Source organism: Lygodium microphyllum, chromosome 16, assembly GCF_053477565.2.
Source record: "Lygodium microphyllum isolate KBCC chromosome 16, Lygodium_microphyllum_v1.1.10, whole genome shotgun sequence".
NCBI lineage: Eukaryota > Viridiplantae > Streptophyta > Polypodiopsida > Schizaeales > Lygodiaceae > Lygodium > Lygodium microphyllum.
In genome coordinates, this window is record NC_141150.1 from 70288454 (window position 1) to 70291760 (window position 3307).

Below are 3307 nucleotides of genomic sequence, written 5' to 3' on the forward strand. Positions count from 1 at the left end.
AGAACATAAACATGAAGTGGCTTTGTCCATCACTACTACCCACCCACTTACACAAGTTGACTTGGCATCTTGCCAAGTAGTAAGATTCCTCTCTGCACCTAGGAAGGGATGGAAGTCACAGTCCCTGCTCTCGTTAGTACTTCGAGAATTACAACGAAGAAATATCGATCATCCAAAAATACATAGCAATGTAACATTAGTGCTGTCCAACAGTACTGCTTAAACACATTGGGTAAAAACATGATTTTGTTGCTGCAAGCAGCAGTATTAGCTATGAGCAATGGTGGTACTTAGTATGTGTCTGCTAAGGGGATGCAAAATGGCAGTGTTTTACAAGTGCTCCAATACTGCCAGCAATGCTGTAGCATTGATTTATGGAGCAACATTGCTTGTTCCACCAACATTAAGTATTGTACAAGGGCTCCAATACAGGCAGCAATATTGCAGAATTGATGCATGGAGCAATATTGCTTATACCAGCAGTGCTGGTGGTGCAAGCAGCTGGGTTACCTCTATATCTACTAACCTTTACAGCAATCTGGTTTTGCTGCCTCAATCAGGTGGGGAATTCCTGAATATTTGATACTGAACGCCAGTCCCAGCGGAGTCAGTCCCCCCTTGTTTATCCTTGTACTGGTATCTGCACCGTGCTCCAGTAAGAGTTCCACTACCTTTTTATGCCCAGCCTCTATGGCACAATGTAGTGGAGTATATCCTTTCTCATCCTTTACATTTATGTCAAACTGATGTTTAAGCAGTAACCTCACCACATCAGCATGACCCTTGAACGATGCACGGTGCAATGCGGTCCACCCATGTTGATCTGTTACATCAGTCACAGCACCCAGACGAAGACAGTCTTGCACCATCTCCAGATCATTCATCCGGGCAGATTTTTGCAGCATTTCCTGTGCGTGGACAGCATCCAGCAATCTGGACTGGCCGTTTTCACGAGCTAAATCATGTGGGCTCTTCCTGTTGTTGTTTCTGGCATTAATATCAGCCCCTTCTTTAAGCAGAAAATCTGCAATGTCTTCAAATCCAGATGCTGCAGCAATATGCAAGGCTGTGAAATCACCTGCACATCTCTTTCCTATGTCAGCCCCACTTTGAACCAACATGACACAGGCCTTGAAGTGCCCTCCTGATACTGCTTCATGCAGGGGCGTCCTCTTCTTATCATCAACTGCATTAGCCTCAGCTCCTGCATCAAGCAACATCCTCATGATATCGGTACGGTTCCACAAAGCTGCTGCATGCAGACATGTCCTGCCATGGCAATCCTTGTAGCCTGTCTCAGCTCCTGCATCTAGCAGAAGCTTGACAATCTCAGAATGTCCTGCAAGGACGGCCTCAAACAGCGGCATATGCCCTGCTTTATCCTTGCAGTTAACATCTGGTTTGCTCTCTAGAAGTGCCCTAACAGCACCCACATTACCTTGGACTGTTGCAATGAACAATGCGGTTTGATCCTGCCCATCCCTGGCATTTACGTTCGTATCTCGCAGGACTTCCCTTAAAGATTCAGCTGAGCCAATTGCAGCGAGTCTCCAGAGTACATGACTGCCTGTCAGGACCACAGTCAGGGTGGCATCAGTAAACACATGCTTCTTGCGGGTAGAGAACCACAGGTTCAGTTCTGACTGTGTGGCCCTGCCAGTGGGAATCATAAGGCTTTTCACATATACCCTGTCATGGCTATGTGGGAGGCTATCAGGAAAGCTATTTTGTGCAGCCATGGTGATCTCCACGACATGTTCGCCTAGGGGGGCGATAATGTGTGCCTGAGAGCAGATGGTGTACTTCTTAGGTGCTGTTGTCCATAACTTGAATGCGACGGGCATTGTATGCATAAGGCTTTGAAGCCTGATTTTGGCAGAAACCTGCTTCCCAGGCTCAAATTGAAACCTCAATTCCATGGGGATGACCATTAAAAGCCTGTCCATGGTGTTTTTACTCTGTGCTTGCAGAATTCTGTGGGATGCTGGAATTTGTCAAGCAGTAACCGTCATCATCTCACAGCTTTCAATGGCACCCTGAATACTTTTTGCAGCATTCCAAGCACAGCAGACAGACTCATGAACGATGATAAGGCCTTATAGGCAGCACATGCTTACAATTGAATTCATGCTGACCTCCTAATCGCAGAGCACAGAATGATGGTAAGGCCTTAATGCCACCACACATTGACAATTGAATTGAAGATGACCTCCTAATCCCAGAGTACATTCACATGCTGTGTATGCTATATGCTGCAATGTGCATTTGCTTACGAAGGGCCTCTGTGTGAGAAACATGGACACCATGTATGAGTGTGCCCTGTGAGACCCCCGAGGAAGATTCAACAGCATCATAAGAGGGGTCTTATTATGGAATGGGTGATCTAAGGCTCAGAACAATTCTGGCATTTCATCATCATCCCTGTAGAACCTGGGAGCAATCATGTCATTCGATAAAGGCCTTTGAGAGATCATGCCATCCGAATCACCGCCCCCTTGTGGATAGGCGAGAAGACTGTTGATCATCGTCCGTACCCAAGTGACCATTGAGGTGATTATAAGGTCTTTGATCTACCTTGGCAAGGGGTCTGAGTACTAAAGGAGATCAAGGGAAGGTTTCCAAGAGCTGTGTACAAATTTAATCTGCCTGCAACAGAGGTCTGAGTACTAAAGGAGATCAAGGCAAGGCTTGTGATCTGTGTTCACAAGAGGTCTCAGTAGTCCTAAAGGTGATCAAAGTCAATGCTTTCAACAGGTACGAGAGCCAATTCTTAGAAAATTGAGACCTTTCATGGAAAATTGAGAGAGAGAGAGAGAGAGAGAGAGAGAGATTCCTGCCCCCTAAGAGATCCCTTTTGGCTTTATAAAAGTATACATGAAGAAGACAACCCATAGCCCTTTGGTATGGACTTCCAAAGCCCCATAACAAAGGGATTCATAAGTGCTTCACTCACTCAAGGAAGGCTTAGGTTTTGCCTAACCAAATCCTCTTTTGAAAAACACTTGGTGTGGTTTTGATTTGATGTTCTTAATAATTGCTATGCTTGTTTACATTGTTTCACATTGTATTTTGTCAAGGAAGAAAGGTTCTAGTGTCCTTTCTTGAAACCTCTCTTTGGCTCACTCTCTAAGTCCTTGGTTACTTCCATGGCTAGATCCCAAAAGTGAGCAATCTCCACCTCACATCTAATGGTCACAATCACCACTGATTAGGCCTCTTGAATCATGGGACCCCCCATTGATACCCTTCATGTGTAGCCCTGTTTTTCTTTCTGACATTTTGTGTGCCTTCAAGATTGTCATGGCAA

General features: G+C 45.4%; 1 protein-coding gene across 1 annotated transcript; it reads right to left on the bottom strand.

Annotated features, from left to right (window-relative positions):
• Positions 1-383: 383 nt before the first annotated feature.
• Positions 384-2836, bottom strand: LOC148022961 (uncharacterized). Its single transcript, XM_087695896.1, has one exon. The coding sequence runs from the start codon at positions 1944-1946 to the stop codon at positions 522-524; it is 1425 nt and encodes a 474-aa protein (XP_087552022.1). The 5' UTR covers positions 1947-2836; the 3' UTR covers positions 384-521.
• Positions 2837-3307: the final 471 nt, after the last annotated feature.